This window comes from Chionomys nivalis, chromosome 26 (genome assembly GCF_950005125.1).
Source record: "Chionomys nivalis chromosome 26, mChiNiv1.1, whole genome shotgun sequence".
In the NCBI taxonomy this organism is placed as follows: domain Eukaryota; kingdom Metazoa; phylum Chordata; class Mammalia; order Rodentia; family Cricetidae; genus Chionomys; species Chionomys nivalis.
In genome coordinates this window covers 29,130,132-29,145,495 of record NC_080111.1, presented here as the reverse complement: position 1 = coordinate 29,145,495, position 15,364 = coordinate 29,130,132, and the positions used below count along the sequence as shown (strand labels likewise).

The 15,364-nt window shown below is 37.6% G+C and overlaps 1 protein-coding gene across 1 annotated transcript in view; it reads left to right on the top strand.

Moving 5' to 3' along the window:
* The window catches only part of Znf804b (zinc finger protein 804B), a 516,878-nt gene extending 501,766 nt beyond the window's left edge, over positions 1 to 15,112 (top strand). The window contains exons 3-4 of the mRNA XM_057758823.1: positions 1,877 to 2,007; positions 11,458 to 15,112. Of these exons, the coding sequence (XP_057614806.1) occupies positions 1,877 to 2,007; positions 11,458 to 15,112 (3,786 nt within the window). The remainder of the gene's footprint in view (positions 1 to 1,876; positions 2,008 to 11,457) is intronic.
* Positions 15,113 to 15,364: the final 252 nt, after the last annotated feature.

Below are 15,364 nucleotides of genomic sequence, written 5' to 3'. Positions count from 1 at the left end.
TGACTATCAGCTCATTCTCTAGCACCATGACTGCCTGCATGTTCTTTGTTCTGTCATGATGATAATGGGCTAAACCTCTGAACCATAAGCAATTAAATGTTTTCCTTTATGAGTTGCCATGGTCATGGTTTCTCTTCATAGCAATAGAAAACTGAAGACATCAATGTTTTATTGCTGTGAAGAGACACCCATAAGCACAGCAACTATTACAACAAAAAGCATTTAATTAGGGCTTGCTAACAGTTTCAGAGGTTTATTTCACTTCAATCATGTCCAGCGCATGATGGCATATAGGCAGCAGATAGTTCTATATATGGATCCACAGGCAGCTGTAAATGAGAGTCACTGGACCTGGTTTAATCTTCTGAAATCTCAAAGCCTGCCCCCAGTAACAAAGTTCCTCTAACAAGGGACACACATACCCCAGTAAGTACACATCTACGAATCCAATCAAGTAATGCCACTCCTTAATGACTAAGAATTCAAATATATAAGCATATGGAGGGCATTTTGATTTAAACCACCACATCAACTCTCCTCAGACTCTGCTAAATATTATTCTTTGCTCAACTTCTAGGACCCTAGTTTATATTCTACGTATGAGTGACATTGAAGAGACTTTGCCTTTGTTTGCCAGGCTTATTTCCCATTGCACACTGTTCTCCATCTATGTAGATGAAATGCTATTCTCTTTGTAAATGAATAATGTTCTGTTGTTTATATGATCTTGATCTTTTATTGATATTCTATGCCTGTTCGTTTTGTTGTTTACACTGCTCAATTAACTGTTGATACATTTGAATTCCATTTATTTTGTGATTTTCTTTGCAATTATTTCATTTGTTTTTTTTTCTTTCTTTTTTCTTATTTTTCTTTCTTTTCTGGGATTAAATAAATTTAGTCGTTCCTTTATAGTTCCTTTTTGGTAAATTTCATAAAAACAATTTAGCAGTTTAATAGTTGTTATATAATTTATAGTGCATTTCTTTAACTTACCAGTCTGATTTTTATTGGTAATATACTGCTTAATACATATGAAAGAAACATTTCAGTAGTATATTAGCATTTCACTTTGTCAGACTGAATGCCATTGCTACTCATTTTTGTTTATATATTTTCTGTAAACCTCAAAGCTTATTGGTTTAAATAATAGAAAGCATCACAAGAATAGTATGTATCACCACAGTTGCTTTCCTGTGGATTTTTTTTTTTTTTTTTGGAGTAAATGTTTCTGACATCTTCATTCTTACTTCATGATACCTGTTACCACCTGTTATTAATGTCTCAAGGTAATGAATTCTTTCAGTTTTGCATGTTTAAATATCTCTATATTTTTACCTATTTATAAAGAGGTATTTTCTTTGGATATAGAGTTCTATATTAATATTACCCTGAATATTTAAAGACAATTCATTGCATCCTTTTAAATAATATTTCATTAATTCTTTGAAAGTTTCATAAAAGCAGTTTACTGAGAGAAGTTCATTCCACAATCTGTTTAATCATCATCATCTTCATAGGGAGGAACTAAGTAAGAAAACTTAAGCTCTGGCCTTCTCTCCCTTTGCAGATGGCACATGAATTTGGTTTTCACTCTCGCCGACACAAATGAGTCAGCTGTGTGTACAGGGTGATTCCACCTAGGACTGGGTTCCAGCTTTGCATCACACTCTGAGGTTGACTTTGACAAGCTTTGAGGAACAACCTAGCTGACAACTGCATTTATCTACTAATTTTATCTCGGAGAAAATGCTTTTACTCTCCATATCCCAAAAGAAACTTTTACATTCAGGATCATGTTTAATAAAGACTCTTGCAGACAGAAAAGCTTGTTTTACTTCACCATTGTATCCTTTCTGTTTTATTTTTTATATAGAGATTGAAAGAATTAAAGCAACGAGAATTCGCTCGAAATGTAGCTTCCAAGTCATGGAAAGATGAGAAGAAGCAAGAAAAAGCACTTAAGCGACTCCATCAGCTGGCTGAGCTGAGGCAGCAATCTGAATGGTAAGAGGCAGAGGAGTCTGATGATCCATAATGCTTCTCCCAGCTCCTGGAAAGTCTCAGTAATTACTCTATTTGGTTCTCTGTAACAATATAAAACTAACAATTATCAACAAACACGCTTGAAGGCAAACTTTTAATAGGTAATGTTTTGTAAATTATTAATTTTGTCATTTGATTTTTTTCTTGCCAATGCTGTTAACTTCTTTTTACTGTTTATAGAAGTGATCTAAGAACCAATTCTATAAATGGTCATCTGTTCCAGCTTGACTTGTTCTTACATAATTCCTCAGTAATTTAAGTTTTATAATAATAACTCTTAAAATATTTTATTTAATATCCATACATGCATATATGTTTATAGTATAAAATGCTGAATCAAATGGAACCTCCATTTCCTCCCCTCCAAGTCCTCTGACCCCTATCACCTTTCCTTACCAACTTTGTGTGTTCCCTCTATACACACATATACATTTATGTTTAAATACTTACTATATGGAACTGCCTGTGTACATGTGTAGGGGACCATTTTTTTAATCTACTGGAACAAGGATGGATGTTTTCATAGGACCCACATCTCTGAAGAAAACTGACTCTTCCTACCCCAGCATCCACAACTGTCAATAGCTCCTCAAGGGCCCCTCTCCAATCCAAGTTGGGAAGATGACTGGCTTGATCTTGTGCAAGGATTCTGTATGCAGTTCCAGCTGCTGTGCATTCATGTATTTAACTTTGACACCTTGTCTGACAAACACTGTTCTGCTTCAGGCAGCCACAATAACAGTTTTTAAAACTATAAATAGCAATGCACCTTTGGGGTGGAAAATACGTGTGCTGTATATTCCCTTGTTCACACTTGATTGTGGAATAAAAGACACTAACATTGTCTGGCAGACAAACAAAATATAATTAATGTGGTTAAATTTACTGCACAGTGCCATTTTAATTGATAATTATACCATAACAAGCATTACACTAATACATACTTGTAACTGAAAATTGACAGTCTTAAAAAAGCTTGCAGCCACTGAATGATTCAAAGTTGTTAGTGGGATGCAGTTAACTTTGCAGATTGTGAATTGTGCTAATATGAATCATAATGTATAACAATAATATAACTAATCCATACAGTTGACAGCAACCTGGTGAATTATGAATTTATAGCTTTGTCAGAATTTAAATTTTTGTTATTTAAATGGAATACAATATAAAATAACAAGAGTAAATTGTTTATTTATATTACCATAAAATATTAGACTTCAAATGTGGTCACTGGAAAATACGAAAAATAACTAATATTTAATTATATACAGTGTAGTTTTGTGTTTTGCTTTGTTTTTAGCCCCACTTTGGAACACCAAAATATTTTTAGGTTGTTTTCACTCTCTTTACACTTTACTTTTTTGGGGAACCCACCACCCAGCTACTAAATAAATAACACACACACAAGCTTTTTACTACTTTCAGATGCTTAGCCTTAGCTTGATTTATTTCTTACCACCTTTTCTCTAACTTTTGCCTCTGGGATTTTATCTTTCTCTATTTTCATTTATCTTTTCTTTCCTTTTCATTTTGTGTCTGGCTGCGTGGCTGGACCCTGGAGTCCTCTTCTCCTCCCTTTTTCCTCCCCTCTTCTTTTATTCCTTCCATTTATTCTCTCTCCCTGCCAGCCCCACTTATTCTTTCTCTTGACTCATTTGGCCATTCAGCTCTTTATTTACCCAATCAGACCTGCTGGCACAGCCTTAGAAGACTACATCCTGTGTTCATTAGGAAAACATCCAAAACCCATTTCAGTTCCTGCATGATTAGTATAGGAAACAATAAATCAAATCACAATACTTGTGAAAGAAAGAAATCCTCAAAACCGATCTTCACAGGCCAGACCAGTTTTGCCTTGTTCAGCTGCACATCTGAGTTACTATTGAAGCATCACTGTGGTTGTCTTTACTGTGACAGTAACTATACATCCACATCGCTGCCCCCAGTGAAAGAATCAGAGAGGATCAGAGGAATCTTGATGCCGGTGGCAGTGGTAGAATCGCACAAAGGAGTACTACTCAGCGGTAAAAAACAATGACAGCTTGAAATTTTCAGGCAAATAGATGGGACTGGAGAGTGAGGCAATCCAGACCACAGAAAGTCAAACACAGTATGTACTCACTTATAAGTGGATATTAGACAAAAAGCAAATATTTGATAACCAGCCAATAGTCCACAATCCCAAAGAAGAAGGGAAACAAGAAGAACCCTAGGAGAGACATACATGGATCTGCCAAGGTAGGGAAAGTAAACAAGAACTCCTTAATAAGGGGCAGCATGGTGGAAGGGGTAAGAGTGGTAGGGGAATGGGAAGGGGACAAAGAAAGTGGGGAGGAGAATATCAGGAATCAAGAAGGTTGAGTTGGCTGAAGAACAGAGAGGGAGAGCAAGGAAAGAGATACCTTGATAGAGGGAGCCATTATGAGATTAGCAAGAAACCAGGCACCAGGGAAATCCCCGGGAATCTACAAGGATGACCCCAATTAAGAATCTAAGCAACAGTAAAGAGGGTGCCTTAACTGCCCTTCCCCTGTAATCTGATTGAAGAATCTGATCTTAATTGTCATCATAGAACCTTCATCCAATAACTGATGGAAGCAGATATAGAGATCCATAGCTAAGCACTGGGCAAAACTACTGAAGTCCAGTTACGTAGAGGGAGGAGCATTATTATGAGCAAAAGGGCCAAGATCATGATGGGGAAATCCACAGAAACAACTGTCTCGAACAAGTGAGAGCTCACTGAACCAAACTTACAGATAAAAAGCCTGCATAAGACAGAACTAGGCCCTCTGTATGTGGGTGACAGTTGTGTGGCTTGAGAAGTTTGTAGGGCCACTGTCAGTGGAACCAGTATTTATCCCTCGTGCATAAACTGGCTCTTTGTGGTATCCCTATGGAGGGATACCTTGCTCAGCCTAGATACTTGGGGAAGACCTTGGTCCTGCCTCTAGTGATGTGACAGACCTTGTTGCCTCCCCATGGGAGGCATCACCCTCTCTGAGGAGTGGATGTGGGTGTGGGGTAGGAAGAAAGTGGTAGGTGTGGAGGGACAAGAGGGAAAGGAGATTGGTATGTAAAATAAGATTGTTTAAAACATGAAAATATTAGGGTATCTGTCAGGCAACCTTATGTACCAAACACACTCAACTATAACCACACTATAGACCATAATGTATCCTATTGGAAAAGAAAACTGTTCAGTTTTTGGACAAAGAATTTCAAATCATAAAGATTATTTCTTCCTTTCTATTACTTCCCAACTGCTCTATTTGCTTAAGCAGCCTTATGGCTCCAGAGAAGTAACTTAGAGTTATGAAATATTTTCTTTGTTGCAGCAGGAGTGATGCATGATACAAAAATGACAATTAAACATACCATGGCCCCTTTCCTGAATAATGTGCCTTTGGTCCACTAGTCTTACTAACATTTGCTGAAAAGCCAAGCAGTTCTGGCCCTGTTGTAAAGGCCTTTCGTGAGTATTTTGTGCTTCTTTCTGTGCCTGATTTACCATATTTACTAGCATCTGGCTTTCAGCATCTTGCAATTAATCCTGTAGGAACTGATGCTATCTGTGTAGAACAATTCAAATAACATGATTCTTCATGCAGAAAATAAAGATGAATTATTAGTATTGAGAACACTTGAATCCAACATATAAACAAATATTGACTGAAAACTGGCTATGAGTTTCATACAGGGCAGACAGCTTTGATTTTCTCTTGGATACCTTCATTCAACCTGAGTCTCCAGTAAAACCATCTATTGCATTGGGAGGCACTCACTTTCTGAGTGTAAAGTTATATGCAAAAAAAAAATAATGTAAGTACAGTACAACATTAAGGGTGTTTTTGAAGCATTTGAAAAAAAAAGGTTAGTGATATTGATTCTGAAAACAGAAGTTCCCCATATAAGAAACATAATAAAACACAAAAAAATATCATTCTGTTTGGTACATACCTTTTTCTGTTGCAAAATATATTTCCCCATAGAAGCAAATCATATATTTATAATATCACTTTAGAACCTGGGGACAATATTGGGGCGACAATACAATAGTAAGAATTAAACAATTAGGGATCACAAATACTAGGTTTTACAATTAAAAGTCATTATTTTACAATCACTGAAACTAAAAATAGTTTCAAAGATGAAATCAAAAAGTTTTAACGAATGTTTTAACTATGAAAAAATTATAGAAATAGAAGCATTCCTTGCTAGGGATGAGAAGATAGGGAAGTGAGAAGCCAACACACATTCATAGAAATTTTGAGATCTAATATAGAGACTAAAGACTATACGTAGCAATATTGTAGACTTTACTTGAAATTTGCTAAGATGGGAACCTTAAGTTGTTTTTCACACACACACACAGACACACACACAGACACACACACACACACACACACATATATATATATATATACACACAGGTAATTAGGTGTTGTGGTAAATGTGTCAATGAGTTTTGTTACAGTAACTATTTCACATCATTTGCACATGTCTATTTGACATCCTCATGTGCACCATGGTCTACCTACCCACATACTTCTACTCACATACTCAAACAACTGACTGAATTTTTATTTTAAAATTAAATGAAAATTAAATTAAATTTAAAAATACTAAAATATTCACATTTTATTGAAATCTGGAAGAAGAAATGCTAATATTCCCCCAATAGCATTTGAATACTTTCTGTTGAGCATAATACCAGTGACAGAAAATAGATTGATTTTCCAGAAGAAGCAAACTTATCAATTAGATAATAATCCAAAAGAAGAGCACAAATATAGAGAGCTATCTATTTGTCGCCAAGAAAAAAATTCAGTCACAATGTTGCTCCTTGTCCTTCTCTGTCCAGGTTGCAATAAAACTTCCACAAACCCCTTTGGACTTTTTCTTTGGGTTGGAATAAAATTCCGTAGCCCACATGCCGTGTTTCAAACGTTTCCCTACTAAAAATATTACATACACCATTTGGAAAAATGTGATGATGTTATCAAAACAAGGGGATTATTGTGTCAGGGGTGGAAAGTAGTTCCATAAAAAAAAAATTTAAAGAAAAACCACTCTTTCATAAAATTCCTAAATTTCATTTCCAGAAAATAATGGAATATACTTTCTCCACCCATTCATGAGAATAGACAATCTCACAGAATTGTGAAATAAATAATGGCTAAAATTATTGTTTGTAACTTAAAATTCATAAGAGTGGAGAAAATAACAGGTTCTAATACTATAAAAACAAAATAATGTTAGTAAAGTAAACTTTGAATACCAAAAATTATCTTTCAACTAAAGCAAAAGATGACAGGCAGTAGAGTACCAGTATGTATGCTGAGTACATTAAGAGTACTTATGTTTAAGACTGATGACTCGAAGCCGGGCGGTGGTGGCGCACGCCTTTAATCCCAGCACTTGGGAGGCAGAGGCAGGCGGATCTCTGTGAGTTCGAGACCAGCTTGGTCTACAAGAGCTAGTTCCAGGACAGGCTCCAAAACCACAGAGAAACCCTGTTTCGAAAAAAAAAAAAAAAAAAAAAAAAAAAGACTGATGAGACTGATGACTCGGGACGGATAACACATTAGGGGAGTTTTCCTTTCAAAAAACAGATTCTCCCTTTCCAGATGTCACTGATGGCCTGTATTATTTTATCTAAGGTAGAGACTTGTCCAATTTCCCCATTCATGTTGACATGTCAACTGCTGTCATTATATAGGGCTTATTTTTGCAGCCATATTGTTGAGATTTGTTGGAAACAGTTTCTCTATCATTTCTAGAGCATAGTATCCCGTTGTAGAAGGCCAACATTTTGTACAACATTTATACAACAAATTGGCAAGTGAAATCCACTTAAAACCTGAGAGAGTTTGGAAAGAAATTCTAGGAACAAAAAACAACAATACAAAACAAAACAGAGTAACCAGGACTTAATGCTGCAGTTCTTTTAAGAGAGGTTTTCCTGATTCTGCAGTAGCGGAAAAACAACCAGGTGGTATTAAAAAGGTGGCTTCCTGGACCGTGCTGCCAGCACGAACTCTGGCTCTTTCGGGAGATCCAGCTATGTAGCATTTAAATGGGTTCTGTGAGCAGAGTGATAAAACTTGCTTAACGGCAGCATAGACCTGACCTGTGTCTAAAAAGGGAGCAATGTAATGGCTCTCACAGGCAGTAATAGCTCTGTCATGCTAGACTGGGCAGAGCAAGCACGCAGGGCCTTGTTTGCCCTAGCAATGCTGCTGCTTAGGTTTTTAAGAAGGACTTAGCATTTTAAGAAGCCATCCTGGTCAGAAACGGATTACAGATACACAATGAGGACAGATTCAGACATAAAAGACCTCTAAATGAGACACAGTGTGTTTTAAAAATGTACATAGGCTTGGAAGTTAGAAGAAAAAGAGTAAAGAGACAGTAAATGCAATATAAAAGATTACAGAAAGCCATATATTAAAGGAGTAAAGATAATAAATATTAAACTTGTAGAAAAAGAAAAATAAGCCATGTAAAGATGAAATATACACAGAGAGTCTGGATTATGTATATTAATGTGTTTTCTTTGAACTTTTTGACTGTGAAGGAGCTAAGTAATCAACATATATACCTTAAAGGTATTTGTCTTCAAAATTTGGATGTAAGGATGTGTTGCTTTTGAAAAGAGGTTCTTCCTTTGTTTCCACAGAGGATGAGAACCTGTGAATTCATTCTAGGTTATAGTAGTTTGATGGACCAAAACCCTGAAAGATTATTGTGAACACCTCTACAAAAATTACTTCACTCAGCAAAAAGCAGGAAGCAGTTTGGAGAGAACAACAAATTCCCTAAATGATTGTTTGTAAAAAGAGATGTGCTATAGAGATTTGCATTGGTATGGATCTTGTTTTGTTGATACAAATTTAAGCTCAATTTTGTTCATATATATGTATATACACATATATATATATGTGTATACATATATATGTTTCTGATCTTGATTAAGATATTGTGTTTGTGTATCTCATTTAAAAATTAAGAAATATAGGTTAATAGAAAGTCATCTATAATAATCAAGTTTACAGAAATTTAGGTTTTCTAGAAATATAGAGATATATTTCAGTTAGATAGGTATTCTTCAAATCTTTCACAGACTTCAAATCTTTCAGAGACCTTCAGAATATGGCATTTAAAATGTTTTAATAACAAGACACATCTGCTCCTGGAAACACCAATGACTTCAAGAGGAAGATGGGCATCGAAGAGACTTCTTATGGAGTTTACTAGCCATTTGAACAAGAAACTGCGCTTGCCTGGACTACTTGATGTTATGCTGTGTGAGCTAGACATGCAGGACCCATGGAGAGATGGCTGCTGAAGTTGCCTAAAGAAGGTGAGACAGTCGTTCGGGGTTCCTGCTTCATGAAGGAGTTTGTGAGACATTCTGCAGGACACAGAAGAAAGTGACTGACACTGCCCATATAGGCAGAACTGTCTTTAAAAGTCCCTGCTTCATGGAAAAGTCTGCCAGACACTATGGGCCTGTAGGCTGAAGATGGATGCCCCTACGGTACAGAACAACTTTGGGTGATGGTCCAGGCAGCAAGATGTCTCTGTCAATTCTAGAGTTTTGGAACTTGCTTACAATGCACTTCCTATTTACTTAGGTAATATTATATACTTCTGGAGTGTTTGATGTAGTTGAAGAATAGATAGTTATAATTGTAATTTTCCTTAAAGTAGATATAAATATTGTAACTATAACTCTTGCCTGATACCTATCTTGTTATATGTAATTTTACTATGTTAAAACCTTTTTTTTTTTTTTACTTAAACAGAAAGGGAAGGTGATGTGGGATTCCCCTCTGTGTGCTATGAAGACAACTGGTTAATGAATGAAGAATCTGCCTTGGCTTGTGATAGGATAGAGTACAGTTAGGCAGGGAAAACTAATTTGAATGCTGGGAGAAAGAAGGTGGAGTCAGGAGAACCATGTAGCCCCCACTGGAGACAGACACTGGATGGAAATTTACCCCATGTGGAGATACCCATGTTAATGAAGATGGGTTAGTTTAGGATATGAGTTAGCCAGAAATACACTTAAGCGATTGACTGAACAGTATTGCAATTAATACAGTTTCTGTGCGTTTATTTCGGGGCTGAGCAGCCGGGAACAAACAAGTGACCTACAACAGTATCCCAAGCAGACTCTCTGATCCTCTGGCTCCTGCAATCTATACCCCTGCTTCTGTGACTTTTCTTGAGTGTAGGTGTTGTACTATAGGTATACCAAGGTGAGTTTGGTAACCCACAGTCACGTATTCTCTAAATTTGGAACAGGTATGGATTTCTGCCATAGTCTCTGCCATGAAAGGAAGATTCTGTGAGGAGGTCTGAGAGCTGCACTTTTGTGTGGGTGGGTGATGCTAAGCATTGAAAAGTAAAGGACTGTTAATGCTTCAAAATTTAAGTGATGTGTTTTAGGGACATACAATTTAATATTTTATAGTCAAGAAACAAATGGGTAACAATGAAAGTCTAAGATAGAAAACAGGATAGAGGTTGGTCCAGGCATGTGGACAAAGAACTAACAACTGAATGCCATTTCAAATAAGATACTGAAGAAGTGATGCAGTAGCATTACTTTTCCTCAGTCAGCATCAACATCACTGCTGGAAAGAAGTAACCGAGAAAATGTGAAAACACTAATTTTAACTTAAAAGTTTCTGCCTCTGTATGTTTATTTTCTGCTTTCTTTTTGAATCATTAAAGAACCTCAGCTAAATCAACAATCTTGGAAAACGCTAAAAGACAAAAAATACACAATTGTGGTGAGGAAGAAGCAAGAGACACTACTGCAAAATCCAGGGGAATGCCCTGGAAATGCTGAGCCTTCCTGAACACACCGCTGCCTGCTTCTGTGCTCTCTAGCTGCCAACAAAAGTAATGACGAAAGCTCCTTACTTCAGCAGAAGTGAATTGGAAAGACCTTTGATGTTGAAGTGTTAAACATTGAATGCTAACGATGTTGAAAAGTCAAATTAAAACTCTTTTTCCACTGTGCAGATTTCAGTTTCTTACCAAATGTGAAGGTGCTGGTTAGAAGAGTATGAAACATGTTAAAACTCTTATTTCCAAAGATCATAGGTTCTACAGACTATATTGTGATGCAAATACTCTTGTTTCATTTTGTTTTGAAGCTTTCATATAAGATAGTTACATGTTATTGCTTTTTACATTTCTAAATAACAGAATTAAACAGAGAATTTCAGTAATACTGACTTGTATGTAATGATAAAATGGTGATTTTGTAGAAAATTATGTTCACCAATAAATATTAAAGCAATCCACTGTAGAAATACTATGGAATATTGTTTTCATATAGATTTGATTCCAATGCTAATGTCTTACTCATTTAAATATTTACTTTATTTACAGTGTTTCTGGAAATGGACCAGCATACAAAGCCCCCAGGATAGCCATGGAAAAGCAGCTCCAGCAGGGAATTTTTCCTGTTAAGAATGGCAGAAAGGTCTCCTGCATGAAGAGCACGCTTCTCCTCAAGGGAAAGACCCTCCCCAGAAGTACCATGGAGAAGCAGCGATTTGCTATGCATAACCGACAACAGCTGCAAGCAGACAGGCGGTGCCTGTTTGGAAATAGGATAACACAAACGTCTTCAGATCTCGGCAGTGCAAATCACAGGACAGGAGTTTCATTTTCATTTTCAAAAAAAGCTTATCTAAAATTAGAATCCTCAGCCTCAGTTTTCAGTGAGAACACAGATGACACACATGAGTGTAACAAGTCACCCGCCTATAAAGTCAAACAAACAGTAGAGGAATGCACGTGTTGCAGGTTTGCAAATGACGATTCACACCTTACTAAGGAAGAAGGTGTCATCTCACCAAGCCATCTGGACGGCGTGCTAAACAACACCTTCTCAATGAATTCTAAAATGTCACAAAACAAAAATGAATCTCTTAATGAGATACTGAAAGATTCATCAGGCATTCATGCTTCTTTTTCTAGGTCTAACCTCCATCTTTCAGAAAAAAATTTTACTCTTTCCAACAGAGAGAAAGAAATCAGGAATACATTGAAAGATACTTCAGAAAATGGCATTAATCACCCACGACAAGCAAATGAATCCTCCAATCAACTTCATGTTCGCAAACACAGTGATAACCATTGGTGCGAAAGTATGGATGAGTTTTCACCTTCAGGGTCAAGAGAACAAAAGAGCAGAGCACATCTGAATCCTATCTCCAGAATGGAAGCAAAAGCAAAGGCTTCAGAAGAAGCAGACAGAGTTAACAACAGTGTTCAGAGACTTTACAGAGAAGGCTGTCCACGTGACCTGAAGTCTAAACCATTGCCTTTCCTCCATGTACAGAGCAAGGATGGACTCACCACTCTACAGTGGCCTACAGAGCTCCTGTTCTTTACCAGAACGGAGCCTTGTATATCTTACGGCTGTAATCCACTATATTTTGACTTCAAACTTTCTCGCAACATGAAGGATGAGCATAATTCAGAGAATGTAAAAAAAGAATTGGAGAAGGAGCCTTTGGAAATGAAGCGAAAAACAGAGAGTCAAGTCTCAGGTTTAATGAAAGAACAGCAAAAATTGACACAAGATAATCAGTCTCAGAAGCCAAAGATGATTATAGCTAACCCAGATTGGGAAAAGTTCCAGAGAAAATACAATTTGTACTACAGTGATTCTGATTCTAGTACGAGTGAATGTGATAGTCTGAGAGACTTGGATATGAAAAGTCCTGAAGTGCCCACCTACCTTAATCTGTCTCTAAAATATGGCATGAGAAAGGATAATGCTGATGATACTGAATTCAAGGGACCTTCAAATGTCCACGGGCAGAGCTGCAAAAGGACAGTTTTAAACAATGCTCAGGACTGGCCTTCATGCTCACCTCACATCTCCAGGACTAAAACACACAAGCAGAATTCCTGCACTCCACATTCAGAGGTTGAAGAACAAAACCAGTGTGCCTGGAATTTTAGTCCTTGTACATCAGAGAAGCACAGTGAGCCTGAGAAGGATATCAGTGAGAGTTTAAATAGCTGCAGCATCGGCCTGGGCAACAAGGCTTCTACAAGTGGAAAACAAAGCTATGACGGATTTTCTCCAAAGCCACCTCTGAGTAACCGTCCCAGACCTCGGGATGAATCTCCCAGAAATGTGGCCAGTTGGAGGAACACGTGCTCAAGTCATCGGTCCAATGGCGGTGGTCGCAGTCATTTGCTCTATGTTTGCAAAGCAGAATGTGACTCAATTGAAAGACACATGTGGAAACATCGAAAACACAATTGCTTCTGCTTGTCTAATGTCCCAATAAGCAGTAGCTGTCCTCAGTTAGAAACTCAGAGAGGCAGGAATGGTAAACTATGGGACTCACTTAAAACTAAAAAACAGTCGAAACACAGCAAATGTCACTGCAGAGAGAGATGTAAACTGGGTAAAAATCAACAATTTGAAGGGTTGAAACCAACAAGAGTTTTTAATTGTGATTCCAGTTCACAGGTTTTGCTTGATAGAAACAGTGAAAAACCCTTAAATGGCCCGGGACCTCAGCACAGCAAATCAGGCTTATATTTGAGACAGAGAGCTTACTGTTTAAACAAAAACAAGAGAAGTCAAAAGTCTTTGACCAGCCTTCACATTAATGATGTGGGAAAAGTCAAGTGCAGACCATGCAACCGGAGGACTCTCAACTACCTTCTAAGGAGCTGTGGAGGTGGCCCTTCAGACACCACACAGTCAAACATTTTGGATGGAGAAGGACCTTCCCTGACAGCAAAGTGTCTTTTAGAAAGAATAAAAGCCAAGAAGTGTCAGGAGCAAGCAACCAAGTTTGAGGTTTCTTCAAATAGTTGTTTAAAAGAATCAGAGACTCATTCACAGATACAACCCACAGTTCAACCTAGACCACCAAGCTGCAACAGAACAGCCTTACCTTTTTCAGAGAGGAGACAACAACTGAGGAAAAGGAGAAATGATAAAGACAGTATAATTTATAAGACTTCTGACAAAGACACAATCAGAAGCTCACAAAAAATTAATTTTACTGTATTCACAGATGCTGAATGTGATAACAATCTCTCCAAAGGCATAAATCACGCAGTAACAGACTCTCAGTCTCCAAGCAGAGAAAAGAACCAGACAATGAAAGAGCAATCTAAATCTTCAATTAGTGAAGTCCAGCCTTTCCTTGAAAGCTGTGACTCAGTACCAAATCATTTCCTTGGTGCTTTTCCATCTACTAGATATACTGGTGTGTCTGATTCAACAGAGACCAAAGAGGACCAGATAAATCTAGACTTACAAGATGTAAGCATGTCTATGAATCATGTAGAGGGGAATATAAACTCTTGCTATGACAGAACTACGCATAAGCATGACAAAGTGGAAGATGAATTGGAAGGGTGTCCCAAGTCTCTCTCCCCACCTTTAGTTCATCAGCCCATAACATTTTCTCCGGATGAAATAGACAAGTACAAGCTCCTCCAGCTACAGGCCCAGCAGCATATGCAGAAACAGCTCCTGTCCAAGCATCTCCGGGTTGTGCCTGCCTCAGGGCCCACTGCCTTCTCTCCGCCCTCAGCTGTGCAGACAGTTCCAGTCCACCAGCATACAGCCATCACCACCATTCACCACACCTTCCTACAGCACTTCGCTGTTTCTGCTTCCATCAGCTCCCACGGCAGCCCCCTCCCAATGGCTCATATCCACCCATTCCCACAGACACATTTCGGCCCTCTTCCATTTCCAACCATGGCTCCAACCATTATCCCTGCACACCCTACTTTTCTAGGACATCCCCTGCATTTAGTCACTGCTGCCCCCTTTCACCCATCACATATAGCATTTCAGGCTCTGCCTCCTGCAGCGTTTATCCCCACATTGTTTGGTCCTCATTTAAATCCAGCCACAACTTCTCTCTTCCATTTGAACCCTTTAATCCAACCAGTGCTGCAAGGGCAAGATCTTTACCATCATGCTTGTTCCAACCAGATGCAGCAGTTAAACAGTGTGAAAGAGGCCTTAAATATGTCAGTCCATTTTAACTAATAGTTATTACAGTCATCTTTGAATAAATAATGCCAATCGTGACTACCTGCAAAACAGTGTATTAATATCATATCTCCCATTATTATAAGATTTAAAATAAAATGGTGCCAAGTCCAAATGTAACCCACACATAAATATAAACTGAGTTATCATACTAGAAATGGGAACATTCTAAGAACTTGTGCTGGCAAAAAAAAAATAGAACAAATTAAAAATAATTTTATGGAAGGAAATCCTAGAAAACATTAAAGA